Source organism: Momordica charantia (assembly GCF_013281855.1).
Source record: "Momordica charantia cultivar OHB3-1 chromosome 6 unlocalized genomic scaffold, Mcharantia_2.0 BLBB01000006.1, whole genome shotgun sequence".
NCBI lineage: Eukaryota > Viridiplantae > Streptophyta > Magnoliopsida > Cucurbitales > Cucurbitaceae > Momordica > Momordica charantia.
In genome coordinates, this window is record NW_028275164.1 from 21,383,130 (window position 1) to 21,401,309 (window position 18,180).

The 18,180-nt window shown below is 35.3% G+C and overlaps 1 protein-coding gene across 4 annotated transcripts in view; it reads right to left on the minus strand.

The window, feature by feature from the left end:
• The window catches only part of LOC111022539 (ARM repeat superfamily protein), an 81,031-nt gene that overhangs the window by 18,207 nt on the left and 44,644 nt on the right, over window positions 1-18,180 (minus strand). For all 4 annotated transcript variants that reach the window (XM_088125788.1, XM_022299705.2, XM_088125787.1 and 1 more), the window contains exons 19-28: window positions 15,619-15,703; window positions 15,255-15,320; window positions 15,129-15,188; window positions 4,811-4,897; window positions 4,363-4,549; window positions 2,661-2,704; window positions 2,457-2,585; window positions 2,235-2,366; window positions 2,097-2,149; window positions 1,957-2,005 (exon numbers count right to left, since the gene is read on the minus strand). In XM_088125788.1, the coding sequence (XP_087981914.1) occupies window positions 1,957-2,005; window positions 2,097-2,149; window positions 2,235-2,366; window positions 2,457-2,585; window positions 2,661-2,704; window positions 4,363-4,549; window positions 4,811-4,897; window positions 15,129-15,188; window positions 15,255-15,320; window positions 15,619-15,703 (892 nt within the window). The remainder of the gene's footprint in view (window positions 1-1,956; window positions 2,006-2,096; window positions 2,150-2,234; window positions 2,367-2,456; window positions 2,586-2,660; window positions 2,705-4,362; window positions 4,550-4,810; window positions 4,898-15,128; window positions 15,189-15,254; window positions 15,321-15,618; window positions 15,704-18,180) is intronic.

Below are 18,180 nucleotides of genomic sequence, written 5' to 3' on the forward strand. Positions count from 1 at the left end.
AAAGAGGTCGACCAAGTCGTGGTCAATTTGGGATTGCCAGAGTTGTTGCTCAACTTGATAGTGAAGAGAAGTGATAGAACTTTGGAGCCCCTCAATAATTTAATCCAAATGCTATGGTAAAGAATCCAGAGCTGCCATCAGAGTAACACCATTGGATATAGAGATCCATAAGGGCCTCGGGATGCATTAGGTGTGGTTTTGACCTTGCCCAAATTGATCATGGTTGAGGTTGAGGATTTTTTCCAACATTAGGCACTTCTAATCCATGTTCGGCCTCATGAGTGCGGATTGAAGATAATGAGTCATAAATTTTAAGGTAGGTTGATGGTGGATGGAAGGGTAGAAGGGAAACCCAGCGAAACTAAGTTGGAGGTGTCATTGAAGGTTATGATTAAAATTATACACTAATAGAATCAAGGTATCTTCCGGGAACTCAATACAGAGGTGAGTGGCATGAAAGATCAAATATAGAATTGGAATTCAATTACTGTGGTAGTTTAGGTGTTGACCCAATTCTAGGAGAAATGATGATATCATTGGGCTCCAGTCGAGTGTTTCTTTTGTAAATTTTATGTATTTAGTATTTTTTTCTAATTCAACAATTGTAGGGTAAAAGATTGAACCATTTACCTTTGGAATGATAAAAAGTATCTTATCCAGTTGAGCTATGTTTAGATTGGCTACATTTTAGGACATCTAGTTATTGTTAGAGTGCTGACAAATGATTAAATTCACTATAACCCATTAGTTTAAGTTTTTGGATTTAGTGGTTTTTTTTTCCTTTTTTTTTTTTAACAAGAAACAATACTTTTCATTGATATAATGAAAACAAATAAATGTTCAAGATACAACTACGAAACGAGTAAATTAAATAAATAAATAAAATCCCACATTAAAAGTAAGAGCATTCCAATTCAAAAAGAATAAGGAAGCCTTGTGTTCAAACCAATGCAATGTCATTTTTTTCTAATTAATATTGATAACAAATTCTTGGATCTTGTACAAATTTCCAAGCCTCTAAGTCGTGGGAAGTGTTAAAGTTTTTATAAATGATTAAATTCATTGTAATCCACCAACGGAAGCTTTTGGGTTCAAAGTTGATTAACTAGCTATTTAAAGAGAGAGAGAGAGATTGAGTGTTTGTTTGAAGATTAATTCTTAGCTTGGTGGGAGTGTTTTGATTTGGCCTAGATCTAGTCTTCCCATTAGTCTTCTTTACTATCGTTGTTTGAGCATTATTCTTTCGAAGACATTTGTTTTAATAGGGATGCCTTTATATCCCTGAAATAGTTTTTTATTTTTACTTTTTTTCTCCACGGAGATTGTATCTTGAACATTTCTTGTTTCTTTTCATCGGCCAATGAAAAATAGAATAAATACGTTTCTTGTTAAAAAATAAAAAATAAAAATAAAAAGACATTGAGTTGTTACATTACAAAAGAGATTAGGCTTAAGTTAGTTTCGTTTTGAAGATAGTGTTTAAGCCTTTATCAGAGTGTTAATTTGTCAAATTTTCAGATGTTGTATTCATATATGTTTTCTTTTTCTTTTTTCTTTTGAATCTTTTCACATCTCGTTTCTCGTATGGTTGTTTTTTTCACTTTCCTTTTCGCTCTTTTGGAAGTTTGTATCCTTGAGCATTTTCTCTCTTTTCGTCATCGATGAAAAGTTTGTTTCTTGTTCTATTGAATGGGCTTTAAGACCCCAAGTACAGAGAGAGGATTGTTTCGGTCTTCTCTTTGGAACTGAAACTCCTATATTCCTCCTCCATCTAGACTAATCATAAAAGAGAACTTCAAGTATTTTGCCACAAAAATTTCTTTGGACATTTGAATCTTGGACTGCAAAAAGATTTCTATCGCGAACTGAATAGTAAAATTGGGAAGGGGCAAATTGATCTGTAAAGTATTGAAGATGTGATCTCAATCGTTATCAAATGTTGGATCATTTCCTAACCTGGAAGCCAAGTGCAACAAGGTCTTTCTCGGAAGCATCTGCAACAGACCTTTAATATAAAAGTAGTTAGGAAGGATATGCCAAACATGATAGCATGAAGTTAAGGTAATTGAAATTATAATAACAGGTCAAAGCCAAACCTTAACAGCTCTAGAATATTTGGCCAGCTGTAGTGTAATTTTTCTCCATGTCTCTGAGTTTTTGGAAGAAAATATTGCGAGCTTGGATTAATACATAAAAGAGGACAAAACTTAGCTATTGATAGCAACATAAATTACCTCTAAAACGTGTAGAAGAATCTTCAAAGAACCAGAGCAAACATCAATGCTTTGGGAAGAAGAATATAGAGACTGTAGAGGAGATATAACAGAACATTCCAGTGACCTAAGCTTTTCGAGCTTGTCTTCAATCTAAAACAGACGCCCACAAGGACCAAAATCATACTTAGTTTTCTCTCTCAATACGATACAAAAAAGAACTAGGATGAGAATTCTAACAACCTTCATAGAGGTATGATGATTAGGTGAGGTGAAATCTAGTAAGGGTTCGGAACCTAACACTGAGCAGATTGATTGGTCCAATGCATCAAGTGCTATATTGCGTACGTGCTGATTGGAGTTGTTGGCGAGCTGCGAATTCATTCTTTCAGGGTAAAAAAGTAAGTAATGCAAAAATGGAAATCATAGAAATTAAAATATGGTTACCTCAACAAAATGGCCAACAACTTGGTTCCATAGTGGTTCAACCCCTATTATAAAACATAATAGATTCACGGTGTGAAAATTAGACCATTATAAGAGTTTGGAATGACTTTGGGGAGAAGTATTTTTAACTAAATCATTTTTTGTATAAGAAATTTTGGAAAAAGCACTATTTAAGTGCTCTATCTAAACACATTTTAATATACTTTTACGTATTTTTAAAATTTTCAAAATCAATCATGACCAAATAGCCAAATAATATAAGAAATAAGGAACGTACTCTAATAATACACTTTCTAGTGGTGAAAGATTCTGAGAGCAACATATCAGTTAACATTGGATATTATCAAACGAATGACTTATAGAAATGAAATGTAGTGCACAACCATAAGTGAAACCATGACATTTTTCTTGGTTAAATTATTAGTCCCAGTAAACTTTCAAGTCTGTGTTTAATAGGTCTCTAAACTTTAGAAAATATTATTTAATAGGTTCTTAAACTTCTTAAACTTAAAACTGTGTGTCTAATAGGTCCCTGAACTTTAAAAATGTTGAATAAGTTTTTGAATTTTCAAATTTGTGTCTAACAACTCCCTTACATATTGCTTTTTCAAATTCGCTAATCTATTAGACATTGTAGCTTTAGGAAGAATAATTTTCTTATTCAACCAAGGACCCAATAACGGGTGAGTATAATACACAAAAAATTGCAATCAAGGAAACAGGAAAGGAAAAGATATTAACCAAGAACCAAAGGATATTATCTAATCTAAATAAAATAAAACTAAATTTAAATAATACAAATGAATAGATATAAATTTGAATTTTGCGTTTAATTAGACTCGAGACTTCCAATTTTGTGTCTAATAAGTCCTTGAATTTTAGTAGATGTCGAATAGATATATTAGACACAAACTTCAAAGCTCATGAACTAAACTTGTAATTTAACCGATTTGTTCAAGGCTCAACAGAAACAAAATGAGCAATGAATATAGAATTAAAGTAAACACTCAAACATTGATCCACAAAATGGGTGCAGCATGTATAGGTACCATTTCATATACCACTTAAAAACACAGCTCCTAACATAATTAATGAAAAAAAAAAGTGCATGGGTAACTATTAATGACTAGTATAACAAGTGGAAACATGGCCAATGAACTGGACACGAAAGAAATAATTTCTTATAATTTTAATGATCACAATAATGTACAACATACATTGATGTACATGCATTTGTGTACACACACATTGAAGGAAACTATCATAACATTTGTGAATTACATAACTGACATTCAAAGAATGGAACCAATATTTTCAAGGACATTGAAGGAAATCACAACTGTAAATTACGGATGAATCAATTTTTTATTTGTATGATTAATTTTTCCATTATTTAGTTCAGGGTGGTTGCAGATTCTTAGGATATATGATCTGGATCCCTCATGTATAAATCTACCACTTACTTTTTCGATGAAAAACAACTTTCAGGCAGAACTACAGGCATGGAATGAAAATTTACACATAATAACATGGCATTATAAAGGCAATGCTTTTACTTTAAACATGTTCAACATGAATTCGTAAGCAAACAAACATATCAGAGACAGTCGACAAACTTGCAGTAAGTAAACATAAAAACTATATTGAGAAAATATATTAAAAAGTTTTATCAACAAACAGTAAATCCAATGATTTTACTTACTGTGAAGATTATTGACAAGGATGCATATAATCCTTTCCACAGAAAAATTGATGCTACCAATTTTCTGACTAGAAGCTAAGCCAAAATTACTTGAAGCACTGGTTAGATATTGATGAGAAAGCTGACATAATGCTGAAAGAAGTGAATTCACTGCAGATATGTGCATCAATGCTGAGCTCTCAAATAGCTTCAAAAAGAAGGGAAAAAAAAAATAAAGAAATAACACGAAGTAGAAGATATATAATTTACGATGAGTGGATTAATAGCATATAAGGAGAAGCACACTATAATATCTGTATTCAGTGGGGACTTTGACATCAATTCTCTTTATTTACTTTCTTTTTCAAAAAAAAATGCTAAAGTTTCATTGTTCCTTCCTGTTCCACGAAACTAAATGGAAAGCAGCATTATCTTTAAAATAGTTTACCAAGAAACATTCTTTTCTTACCTGAGAATTTAAAGAAGAAAGAATGTGAAAGTCACTGTATTGCCCAGACGATTCCCTTGTAAGCTTTGGGACAGATGTCGATACCTCCTGCATGCATGGAAGGCAAAAAATATGCTAAAAGTAACAAATGGATCAACACAACTGCACACTGGTTTGTCATTGGATGACTGAACACAGGTCAAGAAAATCAGAGAAACAGCATAGGGAGCAGAGTCACCAAATTTCATTCAGGAGTATTCACTTAAAAGTTTTAAAGAGCAGTACACGTCACAAAATACACTACATTAGTAATAAGGAAATAATATTAAAGGAGCATGTACCCAAAAGCCTCACATCTATGTTAAGATACTACTAGATCCAAAAATTTAAGTTAATAACAGGTTAGAGAGATGAAAAGTGCTCTATTCTCTCTCTTCCCTTAGGTTTTCCATCCGGGAGTGCTCATCATCAGAACGTTTCGAGTAAAGTAAGTCTTCAAGATTCATTTCTCTTCTGGATTCATAATTAGTTCTTTGAGATTATTTGGTACGTATGGATATTAATAGCTTTTGGATTGAGGGCAAGCATTTCAGTAATAGCTTTTGCATTGAGGGCAAGCATTTCTCGCTTCTTAAACAACAATCCTCTCCCAATGAAGTTTTTCAAATAGTGAATTATCCTTACACCCGCTTGAAGGTAAGCTTCTTTTGGACTATGCATAAATTAACTTACCACTCTCATAACCTACGCAATATCTGGTCTTGTATGAAAGAGATATATTAATTTTCCAACTAACCTTTGGTAAGTTTCCTTATTTACTAAATGACTCTCTTCGGCTGCACATAAACTACGGCTTTGATCCATCGGCATTAGAAAATAAGTCAATCACATACTTCTGTTGTGATGAGAATATGCCCCGTTGAGAATAGGCAATTTATATCCCAACGAAATATTTAAGCTTTCCAAGTTCTTTAACTTCAAACTCATGGATCAAACAATTTCTCAATTTGCCTCGTTCATTACCATCATTGCCAATGACAATAATATAATCGACATAACCAATTAGTACTGTCACCCCCCTGCAACAGAATATTTTATAAGCAATGTATGATCTCATTGACTTTGTTTGTTTCTCAATTTGCAAACCTTATTTCCTACCTACTCTACCCAAGTGGAATCTCCGTATAAATTCTCTTCAAGATCACCTACATCATATTATAACATGTCTAATCCACGATCAATAACAAGACATCAGTGTTTTCAAGGCGTAAGGCGCACCTCAAGGCAACAAGCCTCCTTATCACCTTAAGGCGAGAGGCGACAAAAAGGCGTCGCCTGAGAGAAGTGAGGCGCACTTAATAAAATAATAAAATAAATATTATCTATAGCAATTTTATATATTAAAAACTACTTTAGGTGAAAATATTTGGTGCAAATAAATTTGAACTTAAATAATTAAGAAAAATTAAAAATTTAAATTTAAAAATAAAATTAGTGGTTAAGTAGAATACTAAAAGTAAATGATAAATTAACTTAAATAAAAAAAATAAATTATTGCCATCTTTGCCTTTTGCTGCCAGATGGCAAGATAAAATTGCATACAATTAATGTTGCGCCTTGAAAATGTAAAAGGGAATAGGAAAAGTCTCAACCAAGCATCAAATCCCCATATCTTTTATTCTATTTTTTAATTCTTCTTCTACTTCTACTTTTCCAATTCTTCTTCTTCTTCTTCATCTCTAATTCTTCTTTCATGATTCTTCTTCTTCATCACTAATTCTTCCTTTCCGAGCACCTACATCGCCCTGAATACATGTTCATAGGTGAAACTAAATATTTTGATTGTCTACGAACAAGGAGAAGGAAGGCATGATGGCTTCATATCGTGCAATAAGTGGGGGCAAAGGCAGTAGCAATGGCAGCAGCAAAGGATGAAGCGGCGGTGAAGGAGGAAGACTTTCGGGTGTGGGTATTTCGATTTTTGGGTGTGGGTTTTCATCTTTTTGGGTGTGCGTTTTCATCTTTTTGGGCATTCTTTTGTGGGTTTTTTAAAATTATAACCAAAAAAAAAAGGAGTCGCCTCACATCAAAGAGGCGCTCGCCTCACCTTATGGCGATGGCGCCAAGGCGCACCCAAGCCAAAATGCCTCGCCCCTCGCCTTAGGCGAGCACCTAGGCATGCCTTGAAAACACTGCAAGAGATAGAAGTATTCATACCATGTTCATCTTGACAACAGCTGCAAACGTTACAAGGTAATCGACTCTATAGGTTGAGTAGTTCCTTGGCAAGCAACCATGCTTTGTACCTTTAAAGTGTTCCATTTACTTTATGCTTCACGGTATATACCTATCGACGACCTACTACTTTGATCTAGCCGTTTATGGCTTTGGGTAGTTTTAAAAGCTTTAATGATAGTTTGTAGGTTATAAAACCCTTTTACTGTATAGTAACTACAAGTTACTATTAGTTGTTAGTTATTGTTAGTTACTTTTAGTTGTTGTTAGTTGTAATCCTCTATATATAGCGTACTCCAATTAATTAATAAAGGCAGATTGAGATTTTCTTACCTTTCTTAAAGAGAGTCTCCATCAAATTGGTAGTAGAGCTCTCAAAGAATCTCTGGGCACTCGATGGCAGGAAAGAAACTGACGATGGGAGAAAATTCTTCCATAACCAGCAAGGAAACGGATCAACCAGCCGTTCTCTCACCACGGGCAGTCACCAAACGCTTGCAGTTGGTTGACGGGGAGATCAAGAATTTGCAAAGTGACGTGGGTGAGATTAAGCAAATATTAGGAATGATACACCAGCAATTGGAGACGTTGAATGTCAACCGGGGCTCGGCACGGAATACCCAACCTCTGCCTCCAAGAATTAGCGAAGATGTTCGGGAGGATGATCACCAAGGCATTCGTATTCAAGAAAGGCCTGCAGCACCGCCAAGATTCTATCAAGAAAGAGGGCAAGACTTGAATGGGCCTCCAAGATTACATCAAGAATATCGACAACACCATCAAGAAATTAATCATAACCCTCTGTTTCAAAGGCGCCACGACCTTTGTCTGGATTTTTCAAGCGACGAAGAGGATGATTATTTGGAAATGGATGACAATCAACGGGGATTTCAAAGGAGACCGGTTAGACACCACGATGCACCCGATTTTAAGATGAAGATTGACCTTCCTACATTCAGCGGCATGATGGACATTGAGGGATTTTTGGAGTGGGTCCAGAATGTGGAAAATTTTTTCTCTTACATGAACACTCCAGAAGATAAAAAGGTACGTCTCGTTGCTTTCAAACTCAAGGGTGGTGCATCTGCATGGTGGGATCAATTAGAGGTCAATCGGCAACAGTATGGTAAGCGACCTATTCGAAGTTGGGAATGTATGAAACGACTAAAGAGAGAACGCCGTCAATTTTGAACAAATTTTATATAATCAATATCAAAATTGCCAGCAAGGAACTCGTTCCATCGCTGACTACACCAAAGAATTCCATCGGTTAGGTGCAAGAACTAATCTTTTGGAAGGCCAACAGTATTTGGTTGCAAGATTTGTTGGTGGATTAAGGGCAGACATCAAAGAGCAAATCGCATTGCAACCACTTGGGTACCTTAATGAAGCCATATCCGTTGCAACCACTATTGAAGAACAAATCAATAACCGGTATAAAAAGACATACGTTCGGAGAAATACTTGGGATCAAGGGGGTTCCTCGAAGAAAAATGTTGTTCCTTTGGACAAGCCTTCTGTTCCTCCAAAGGAAAGAACATATTGATGTAGCCATTTATGGCTTTGGGTAGTTTTAAAAGCTTTAATGATAGTTCGTACGTTATAAAACCCTTTTACCGTATAGTAACTCCAAGTTACTATTAGTTGTTAGTTATTGTTAGCTACTTTTAGTTGTTAGTTGTAATCCTCTATATATAAGGTACTCCTTCAATTAATAAAGGCAGATTGAGATTTTCTTATCTTTCTTAAAGAGAGTCTCCATCATACTTTCTTATCTTTAGGTATGGTAACTCACTCCTATATAAAATTTTTTCTAAGATATACAAGTCAAGATACATTGCTTGTCTACATTCTTCATATTGTACTGCCCAGTGTTTTCGAGGCGCACCCAGGCGAGGGGCGAGGCAATTTCGCCTGAATGCGCCTTGAGTGGTGTCAGGGCGACCGCCTTCAACCGGGCGCTCGCCTTGGTGCGCCTCACTGCGCCTTGGCGCGCCCTCGCCTTATGGCGAGGCGAGCGCCTGGTTGAAGGCGGGCACATCAAACTTTTTTTTTTTTTTAAAATCAGTTTAACTCAATAAAACCCACCTCATAACGAAAATAAACAAAAAGAGAACGAAGAGTTTAAAAAAGAAGAAGATGAAGAGAGGAGAAAAGTAGAACTGTAGGAGATAAGAAGGGAGATAATAGAGATGGTAGAGTTGAAGGAAGAAGAAAATTTGAGGCAGAGCATGTTGAAGAAGAAAAGCTTGAGGAGGAGAAGAGCTTTTCTTTTTTTGTAGAGTACGAGAAGAAGAAAAAATTGAGGGCAGTACTAAAGAAAGAAAAGTTTGAAGGCAACACATTTTTCTATGTGCTTGCTAGCTGTCAAATAGTATTTGTGTTTCCCATAAAAACAGCTATTTATTATAAATACAGTTTCCCATAAATACAACTATTTCTATTTAATTCTTTAGCATTATTGAACTATTTTTTACCATTTATTTCAAATACAATTTTCTCTCTGCTTCTTTTTTCTTTAATTTGAATATTTTTATTTTTCTCAATTATTTAAATTAATTTTTATTTGAATATATATATATATATATATATATATATATATATATATTTTCACATTTTATTGAATATTTATTTATTTTACATATAAATTATTAATAAATATTATTTATTAAATATTTTATTCAGTGTGCCTCGCTTCACTCAGGCCTCGCCTTTTTATCGCCTCTAGCCTTGAGGCGATCAAAGGGCTTGTCGCCTTGAAGTGCGCCTTGCGCCTTGGAAACACTGGTACTGCCTTCATATGTATTTTTGGAATACTTACTCGAGTAAGGTTAACCATAAAACTTCTGTACTTATGAGTTTGTCACAGGATACATAGTGAGACAACGGATATTGAGTACAAGTTTATTTTTCCTTCCTCAAAGTAATAGGCAAAGCCATATCTGACTCATCATTAGTAGATACTATAATGTCTGACTTATCAATGACTCTTTTCTTATCAATTTCATTTCAGTCCATATCTGACTCATCTTTTTCAGTGTTTTCTTCTATATAAACTTGTAATGGAATATTGACTCTTTTCTTATCAATTTCAGTCCATATTTGACTCATCTTTTTCAGTTTCTTCTATATAAACTTGTAATGGAATATTGACTCTTTTCTTATCAATTTCAGTCCACATCTGACTCATCTTTTTCATTGTTTCTTCTATATAAACTTGTAATGGAATATTGGTAAGAGGGTTAGATGGCCCTCATGAGGTGTCTATGAGTGGTAAAGATGATGATTGATTGAAGTCCATTTCAATAGGGTTCGGTACATGCTATGGTAAAGGATTCGGTACAGGTGATGAAGGGGATGAAGGAAAGGTGAAGTTGGGAATGGGAAAATCCTAATCTTCCAATAATATTTCATCTCCTTGAAGATATGTGAGGTTTCATTAAACGTAACATCAGTAGAGATGAAGTACCTTTTAGGAGGATGACATCATTTATATCTCTTTTGACTGTATGAGTATCCAACAAAAATACATATGAGTGGCCAATCGAAAAAGAACTCTTAGCTATCATACCATGTCAATGGACGATAAAAATAATTATTGCTTACTTCCAAAGAATGGATACAAGATTAGATGGAATAGAAATTACAAGGAAGGACAAAAAAGGAAAACAAAACAAACAAGGAAACACTTACCTATTAGAATCTAAATACAAAAGGAAATACAAACAAAGGAATAACTATACAATATAATTTAGTAAGTGATCCAAAATATTAAAAGTTGTTTGCTTAAAGCGTTAGTTATTAATTCAACTAACGAAAAGTTGTGAATAAAAGCTTTTTAGACAATATGTTTTCAAAAGACGGAGGACGCTATTAATGTAATTATTAGTAGTCTAGATTCTCCCAATGTCACGGACTTTACATGATGTAGTAGTTTGTTAGGTATTTAGATGTTAGGGCTCTCTTTGTAATTAGATTAAGTATTTTGTTTTTTATTGTTGTTTAGAATTAGTTAGGTTATTAGTTAGTTATTGTGATTAACCTTAGTTAACCATTATTGTAATTAAAACCGGGAGATGAGTGGAAAACCGCCTTTAAAACTAATGAAGGATTATTTAAATGGCTTGTAATGCCATTTGGACCTTCTAATACACCAAGTACATTCATGCGTCTTATGAATGAAGTTTTACAACCATTTTTTGGAAAATTTGTGGTGGTTTATTTTGATGACATCTTGATCTATAGCACAAATTTAGATGCGCATCTTATTCACTTCAAGCATGTTTTGTCTGCTCTTAAAGATAATTCCTTATATATAAATTTGAAAAAATGCATTTTTGGAGTGCCCAAACTTATCTTTTTAGGATTTATAATAAGTGAGCAAGGCATAGAAGTCGATCCCATAAATACTAAGGCCATAAGTGAGTGGCCAGCACCTTCAAATGTTAAAGAAGTTCAAAGTTTTCCTGGGTTGGCATCTTTTTATCGAAAATTCATTAGAAACTTTAGCACTATAGTAGCTCCTTTGACCGAATGCCTTAAGAAAACGAGGTTTCAATGGGGATCAACAACATAGCTTTGAGACCCTAAAACAAAGGTTAACTACAGCACCTATCCCACTGCTACCAAGTTTAGATAAATTGTTTGTTGTTGAAGTAGATGCTTCGGGCAAGGGAATAGGTGGTGTGCTAAGTCAAGAGAATAAGCCTATTGAGTATTTTAGTGAGAAACTTGGTGAAGCTAGAAAAAAGTGGAGTACTTATGAGCAAGAACTTTATGCCTTGGTTAGAGCATTAAAACAATGGGAACATTACCTAATAGGAAAGGAATTCATATTATATTCTGATCACCAATCCCTACGCTACATCTAACTCCCAAAAGCACTTATCTAGGATGCATGCTAGATGGATTACTTTTATTCAACGTTTTGATTTCTCCATCAAACATAAATCTAGACAAACTAACAAAGTGGCTGATGCATTAAGTAGAAGATCTCACTTATTTTTTTTTTGAACAAGATACGAACTTTTCATTGATATATGAAAAGGAACAAAATTTATCAAAGATACAAACTCCCGAAGGAGTGATAGAGAAAGCAAGAAATAGAAAATAAAACATAAGACAAGACTACAAAGTTGAAATAAAGGCCTCCCAATTCATAAAAATCATACTAGGGGAATACGAAGAGAACAAATCGGAAAGAGCACACCATTGAGAAGCTTTGAATTTGGCAATGTTGAAGCATTCCAATGGCGGGCGACAAGAATCTTCAAAAATCCTTTTATTTCTCTCAAACCATAATTCTGAGATGATAGCCTTAAATCCATTAATCCAAAGTAGATTAGCTTTAGGTGCCAACCCAACACCATGTAGAATCTGAAAAATATTATTAGCAGCCACACGATCCCACACCCATACTAATTGGAACATCCGGAGAAAAAGATTCCAACAAACAGCAGCATATGGGCAGAAAAAGAAGACATGATTTAAACTTTCTTCATTTTCTGCACATAAAAAGCAAATGGATGGCTGTAAAGCCATCTTAGGAGACTTTCTCTGCAAAATATCTGCTGTATTGACTTTGCCATATAATAGAATCCAAATTAACATATTAACTCATTTTGGGCTGCCCGAACTCGAAAGAGAGAGTAGAAGAGCTTTTGAAACCCGCAAATCAGCTCTTTGAGACTTGCACAGAGAAGAAACGGAGAAGAGGCCCGACTTTTCCAAGCTCCAACAACGAACATCATCATTTTCTGAAATAGTAACTGAAGAAATGCAAGAAAAAAGCTCTGAAAGCTCCAAAATCTCCTCATCTTTCAATGCCCTTCGAGTTACAATATTCCATGAAGAGGACTCACTATCCCAAGCTTCCGAAACCGAAATAAGAGGAGAAGCCGAAATGCTGTAAATAGAAGGAAATCTATCCTTTAAGAGAGAGACTCCAATCCATAAAAAATGCCAGAAGAGAGTTCTCCGACCATTGCCAACTTTGAATAAAGAGGATTTCTCCACCTGAAGCCACTGTTTGTTGATATTATTCCAAGGACTACGACTCGAACCATGAAGTTTAGGTATCGCATTCCAATTAAAACGGTCAGAACCATATAAGCTGGCCACCACCCTACGCCATAAAGCTTCTGTCTCCATGCTGAACCTCCATCCCCATTTAGATAAAAGAGCATTGTTGCGCTTAAGAATACAACCAATGCCTAAACCACCTGCTTCCCGCGGGAGGGAGGCAATATCCCATCTCACCAAATGTCTCAAGGATCCTTTCGAAGAATCGCCCCACAAAAAGGAACGCATTTTTTGCTCAATTTGTTTACTAACTCTCACTGGGACTTGAAAAATAGATAAGTAATAAAGGGGAATGCTCCCAAGTACATATTGACATAAAGTCGCTCTTCCACCTTTTGATAAGTGATACTTTTTCCAACGATCAAGTTTCTTAGAAATTCTTTCTTGAACTGGAGCCCAAAAAGAATCCAGTTTGGGATTTCCTCCTAAAGGCAGGCCCAAATATAAAATAGGAAGACGTTCAGCTTTGCAACAAAAAGAATTTGCAACCTGCACAACCCTTTGGTCTTCCATATTTATGCCACTCAAAGATGATTTTTCCCAATTCACTTTAAGGCCGGACAACCACTCAAAAGCTTTAATGGCTTCAAATAGGATCTTAAGCATCTCATCATCATCTTTACAAAACAATAATGTGTCATCAGCAAATTGCAAGTGGGAGATGTGAATTGAAACCCTCCCCACAACAAAACCTTCGAACACTCCTTTTTGGTAAATGCTGTCCAAAAAACTACTAAGCACATCGCTTATCAATAAGAATAGGAAAGGAGAAAGGGGATCTCCTTGCCTCAACCCTCTTGAAGCCTTAATTCTCCCTCTCGATCTCCCATTAATGAAAACCGAAAAGTTATTGATCTCACTTATTGAACACATTGAAAGGTGAAATAATTTCCTTTGATAACCTTGCTGATTTATATGAGCATGATGATTTTTCTGATATTTGGCAAAAATGCAAAGATGGACATGCTTATAAAGACTTTAGCATAACTAATGATTTTTTGTTTAAAGACAATGCACTTTGTAATCCACGCACATCATTATGGCTGAAAATTATTAGGGATACTCGTTCCGGTGGACTAGGAGGCCATTTTGGCCAAGATAAGACAATTGAACAAGTGCTTAGCAGATTTTTTTGGCCACATCTTGGAAAGGATGTTGAAAATTATGTGAGAATGTCTTGGAGCTTGTGATTTTGTGAGAATATGTCACATGTGAGAATATGTCCATCTTGGGCCTTTAGCAACTCGAAAGGATGTTGAAAATTATGTGAGAATATGTCTTGTGATTTTGGGAGCAATCACATCCTTATTGGACAAATTGAAGGGTTGCCAGCATCTTCTATCTGACCTGGCTTCTCCTTTTGAGTAAAGGGGGATCCTTCTGTTAGCTATCTCCTTGGAAGTTTAAATGTCTCCATTTCTTGATCTCTATATTCTCTAGAATATTCATTTGGGCTGTGAGCTTTTCGTTAAGATTTGTGAGAAGGCGTCAACCATGTGGATTCACTTAATTCGGATATTCAGTGTTATGGTTGAGCTTTTCAGCTTCCATGCGGGATTCCCTTGAAGTTTTAGTTTCCATGGTTTCTTTTTTCTATCCTTGCCTTGCGAAGACTATTTTACAAGGTGTTCTATGGAAGATTGGTGGCTCAATTTTCATCTCTGTTGTTGCACGTCCTCTTCAATAGTTATTATTGGTTCATATTGATCTTTGACTTTCAAATCAGTTTGCATTGCTCCATTTACTTCTTTTATTTTTATTTTTCTTTCGCTCCTTCGAAGTTTTGTATCCTTAACATTTTTATTTTCATATATCACTGAAAAGTTGTTTCTTATTTCAAAAAACAATAATAATAGGTTAAGGTACATTTAATACTTTCCAATATATACTCAATAAACATGACGCACACCACAGGCTTTGAAATGCTTGGATGGCATACTAATACAGAAGGAAAGCCTCAACTCATTTTAGAAAATGTAAAAAGAAAAGGACGCTCAAGCCTCAACCATATATTAACAAATACCTGTGTCATGGCATGTGGCGAATGAATCGCTCGGTCTAAAGCGGCAAAAGTATCCAAGACCTACAATTAGATCATTTTATCATAATCTTTCTCTAATTACAGGAAGTAAGCAATAAGTTAACGTACCAACACCCAAGATGGACCCAACACATTGTGCAATCGGTGGGCAATATTGAAGAGAGTCCTCAAGGCCTGAATTGCAAAACAATGAAAATCAATTTAAATATAACTGTCATATTACACATTGAGATTCAGTATGGGAGGCACAGTTTAATTACAACAGAAAATAAATAGGAAAAAAAGTAGAATTTTTTTGGGAAGAAATAAAATTATCATATTTCTTCTGTATATTTGCGAACCAAATCCAGGATCTTCTTATATAGGAGAAAGACCATCTAAATATAAATACAAACGGCTAATATTACAAAAATATAAAGGAAATCCAACAGTATTCTATGAGAGCAAAGGAATGTGGAAACTCAAAACAGACCTGCACGTTCTTGGGGGTAAGGACAACGGTATCCCTTTGATCAGCAAATGGCTCCAATCGTTTTGAGTTGGGAGAATGTAAGATGCTGCAAAAATATTGATTTTAAGCAGGATAACACTTTCAGGTGTTATGGTTGTTTAAAGAAAAGGCTGTGAATTCTGGAGGGTGTCATGGGTCAGGTGCATTTGTACCCATATACAAAAACATGCACATAATAAAGAATCTAAATTTTAAATAACAAATGGATGGTAAAATAAATCTCAACAAGTGACAATTTTTCCTTTCCTATCACTGTAAAATGACAATCTTTGATTCACCATCTACAACATTTTGAGCTCTCTTCTTTATTTATTTTTTACATTTATTTCTCTCAAACATTTATTTTTAAGCTTTCTACACTTTTTATGGTACCAATTTAAGATTTTTTTGGAGTTATTGAACAATAATGTTGTTTAACAATGGTAGATCATTGTATTTTGAGAAGCAGTCAGCTCTTATGAATCTAGTGTTCACATCTTATGGGAAAGCCAATAGGATATAATATGCACATGTTAACACACAAACATACGTAGTCCGACTCCAACACAAAGTCATATCCAGACGGGCAAGGGTTGAACCCAAAACCCAAAATATAGGCCTATGTACACCACTACCTACCCCACTATGAATAAGGGAAGACTTGTTTATGGATTCATCCTAGGAATACGAAAAACAAGTGGATTTGACTCGGTACTTGTGGTAGTAGACTGCTTTAGCAAGATGTCCCACTTCTTAGCTTTAAAAAAAAAACATCTGACTGAAGGTTAAGAACTTTGTTAAGTCTCAATGTCCGGATGTTGGTGGAGTTTTTTACAAGCAGAGATCAAAGGTTAAGAAGTTTATTTCTAAGCTTGGTCCGGATATAGTTCTTTAGAAAGAGACCAAGTTGCAGCCGATTACAGGGACAGTAAAATATTGTGGCCTGAGTTTGTGTTTTTTCAGTAGGGTTCAAAGACAATCTTTGGTGCCTTGGGGGTGTTTTTAAAGTAATCAGATGGCATTCGGGCTGATCTTCAGAAGTATGACTAAAGCATTGAGGATTTTAATCTGATTCTTGAAGAACTTGAAGTTATGCAGGTGCCATTATCAAATGGGAGGTTCACTTGGCTGGCGAATCGTTTTGAAGTCCTGTTGGATCATTCCTTGGCAGAAGTTCTTATTATGATCTTTGGCTTGGTTAAAGGTCTGGTTGTTTTTCCTTCTGTTTGAGAGCAAGGGTCAAAAGTGATGCAGTGTGTGTAGATATCATGAAAGTTTTCACGTCAGATGTTTTTTCAAGGAAGCTTAGAAGGTGTCGTGGTGAAACGTTTATGTAGCTCTCCCTGTATTGCTTCAATGTCCTGCTTCTTTCTTCTCGAGCGCCTAGCTGTTGTTCTTTCTATACCACTGATATTTTGAAATTTTGTTTCTTTAGTCTCTTCAACGGTTAAAAGTTGGGTTTTTTGTTGGTTTCTTCCAAGAGTGGTTGTTCTCTGCTTGATTCTCTTTGGAGCATCTGTTGTAAGGATTTTATTCCTCGAGCTTCCTTCAGTCAGGCCTTAAGATGTGTTTGTGGAATCTTCTTTTGATCTTCTTTCGGTTCTCCATGCTTATTCGCATGTGCATGCCATTCGCAGAGTTCCTTCAGCATTGTCCCTTGGTTTTTATTATTTATCTCTGTTTTGTTTGTATTGCTCATGTTGAGCTTTCCCTAAGGGTTTCTGTTATCTCTTTTCTTCTTTCACCCTTTGGGGTTTGTATCTTGAACCGTTTTTCTTTTCATATATCAATGAAAAGTTGTTCTTGGTTTACATTGCCAATAAGGAAATAAGTACAAACAAATAATACTTGTAATATAATTTAACAATATATGCAGTGTTTATGCTTCTCCAATAGACACAAAAAATTGAAGAATTAGAATTGATGGAAATTCCACTTTCTAATGGCAAGTACACTTGGTCGAAAATGGGCAACAATAGTACTCATTCATTACTGGACAGGTTCTTTGTTTCGCAAGATTGGGACACTCTCTTCAGCAATTCTAGTGTAAATAGAGTGGAACGAATAACGTCTGACCATTTTCCTATTGTTCTTGATGCTAGGGATTTTCATTGGGGCCCCTCTCCCTTCAGGTTCTTTAAATCCTGGCTAGAAGATAAGAATTGTGTTTGAATAATCGAATCCAAGCTCTCAGAAGATGTATCTTACGACTGGGCAGGGTTTGTAATATCTTCAAAGCTTCGTAACGTAAAATCTTCACTTAAAATTTGGCATGCTCAGAATGAAAAGCAGCGAAAGGAAGCGGAGGATAAAATAGTAGCTGAAATATCCTTATTGGATATTAAGGATGAGAATTTTGGTCTCTCCTCAGATGAAATCGCACGAAGAGGTTCTTTGAAGACAGACTTACTTAATTTGTATGTAAGGGAGGAGCAAAACTTGATACAAAAAAGTAAGGTACATTGGCTGAAGGCAGGGGATGAAAATAGTAATTTTTTTCATAGGTTCTTAGCTGCCCACAAAAGGAAGGCCCGGATTTCTGAG